The sequence below is a fragment of the Miscanthus floridulus genome, chromosome 16, assembly GCF_019320115.1.
Source record: "Miscanthus floridulus cultivar M001 chromosome 16, ASM1932011v1, whole genome shotgun sequence".
Taxonomy (NCBI): Eukaryota; Viridiplantae; Streptophyta; class Magnoliopsida; order Poales; family Poaceae; genus Miscanthus; species Miscanthus floridulus.
Window position 1 is genome coordinate 34,487,727 of NC_089595.1, and position 2,207 is coordinate 34,489,933.

The 2,207-nt window shown below is 52.2% G+C and overlaps 1 protein-coding gene across 1 annotated transcript; it reads right to left on the minus strand.

Annotated features, from left to right (window-relative positions):
* Positions 1-489: 489 nt before the first annotated feature.
* LOC136510566 (uncharacterized) lies at positions 490-907 on the minus strand. Its single transcript, XM_066504974.1, has 2 exons — positions 640-907; positions 490-566 (listed from the first exon to the last, which is right to left on the minus strand). The coding sequence occupies exons 1-2, from the start codon at positions 905-907 to the stop codon at positions 490-492; spliced, it is 345 nt and encodes a 114-aa protein (XP_066361071.1).
* Between the last annotated feature and the right edge of the window lie 1,300 nt (positions 908-2,207).

The following is a 2,207-nucleotide window of genomic DNA, read 5'->3' on the forward strand; positions in this document are numbered from 1 at the left end:
GATCTATGTCGCCAGCCAGTTTCTTCGCTATGTCCTCCACCTCATCCTCCAGCTTCTGGGTCTTCGCATCGCTCAGTCCTTCGGCGAAACCGCCCCCTATCGACTGAATGTCGATGGTTGGGTAGTGGGACCGAGCAACCGCAAGGACATGAGTAGCAATGGTTATAATGGCATCGCGATTGAAGATCTTGAAATTCTCCCATGCTGCCTTGCACCTCTAGATGATGGTATCTGACCCTTGCCTCCTACCATCAAGTCGGGGTGCTGTTTTTGGGTCGACACAGTCAAGCACTAGTTTGATTCCGGCAACTACGGCGTCAAATTTGTTCCTCTGGGTACGTGCGTCTTGCTCCAACATATCGAATTGTGCCTTGACCCTCCGATGGTAGTCTGCATGCATTTTGAAGTTCCATCAGGGAAGACATTAACCTTAGTAGAAAACCCGACCACGGGGTACTCACCGTCTAGCTCCTTGGTCAGTTTGTTCGCTCACTCTGTCTCCTTTGCTTTCTCCTCCCGGAGTTGCTCGAGGGCCTGGCGCAGTTGACCGAGCTCCGCATCTTGTTCTACAAGTACATCATTCATCAACAAAAGTAATTGTATCCAACTATGTGAGGCATTTTTGTGGATCGAACGTACCTCTCTTCTCCTCAGAGACATTTTGCAGCTTTTCTAATTGCTCGGAAGCATCTTTAAGTTGTGTAGAGGTAGTGATCAGCTGCTCGGACTTGCTCCGAAGTTGTTCTTTTGCAGTCGCCAGTTGTCCGGATAGGACCCCCTTCTGGTATTCTAGGTCCCACGCGTTGGACTTGGCAAGGTCTTGCTCGCGCTGGGCCCTTTGAATATTCTTCTCTAAAAGGTTCATCGCCTCTTTGAGTTTTTTGTTCTCCTCGATGAGGGGCTCCATCCTATTAATCAACTAGTAACGGTGCTCGGTAGTTCGAGTTATCCCCTGCAAATGCACAATGACAATGACAGAAGGAAATGAATAATGACAACGAAGAATTTTTGGGATTCAATATCAACCTCGATTGGTTTTACTACTCCGCCGAGGGCGGATTTTAGCCTCCTCATTTCTCTAGGGGTGTCCTCTTCCTCAACAACTACCACTTCGTCACCATGCTTGTGAAGGATCAGGACGAATTGGGTTCGAGGCTCATCATGAACGATCTCCTTGACCTCGTCCTCCTCTTCCGTAGCAGTAGGGCTCACCGCATGGGGGCTCCGTGGCTAGACAGTGGGTCTGAGCATGACTTGCGACCCCTCAGGGGGCATCGTTAGCTCCTCGGGTGCCCCTGGTCTCGCCAACCCAGACTCTGCTGCCTCGCTGGCCACTATAGTTTCAGCTCCTAAGGGTCCGGCGCTACCCGACGTTGTTTTGGGCATTGTTGCCGAGCCGGCCTTTGCTGACGTCGGTCCCTCACCATCTCTAGTTCCACCTGCAGCGGTTGTTGTTTGTTCCGCCGGTCGCCGAGCACTAGGGGACCCTAACACGGGGGTGGCAGGCGCTACCTCCGCCTCAGGATCAGCTTGAGACTGCTTGTCAGTCTGGGCGGGTGACTTTGGATTCTCCATGTGCCTTGCGCTACATCAGAACATTTGGTCAATCGCCCAAAAAATAGAGGTCAAATAGCAAAATAATAACAATGCGAGGTTACTTACCGTTTGGTCTGTCGGTGTGCTTTTTTGAATTGACGAGGCCTGTTCGAGCCCCTGGGTGCGGCTGTGGGGTCGACCTCCGTAGTATCGGGTGGAGGTCTATCCTCCTCTATAGTTGGCCTCTGCTCCACTTGTTGTTCCAGTGTTTGCTCCACCTGTACCACCGGGTTTAGCTTCGTCTGATGCTCGGGGACTCCCGTCGCCTGCTGCTCGGGGACTTTGTCACTTCCCCTTGGTTGCTCCTCCACGCATGTTCTGCGTGAAGTTGTTTGCATGCTTGGGGGAGGAGGAACTGTATTATCATCGTCATTAGACCACTCCATCACCACAGCCCTTCGTGGACGGTTGGTCTGGTCACCGCCCAGTGATATACCGCCCGGTTTGTGGGGAGCGATCGTCGCTGTTTTCCTCTTCTTCCGGGCCATCTCGTCTGTCGCTGCCCGTTTTCCCCAAGATTTCTCCAATAATGGGGGGGGGGGACGCGCCATATGATCAACATCCAAATCTTTGGATTCTGATGAGATACCGATGGAACTATCTTTAGGGTT

Coding starts and splice junctions, on each gene's coding strand:
- LOC136510566 (XM_066504974.1), bottom strand. CDS start 907: ATGGAGCCCCTCATCGAGGAGAACAAAAAACTCAAAGAGGCGATGAAC. Junction 567..639: donor TGTCTCTGAGGAGAAGAGAG/GTACGTTCGATC, acceptor ATGTACTTGTAG/AACAAGATGCGGAGCTCGGT.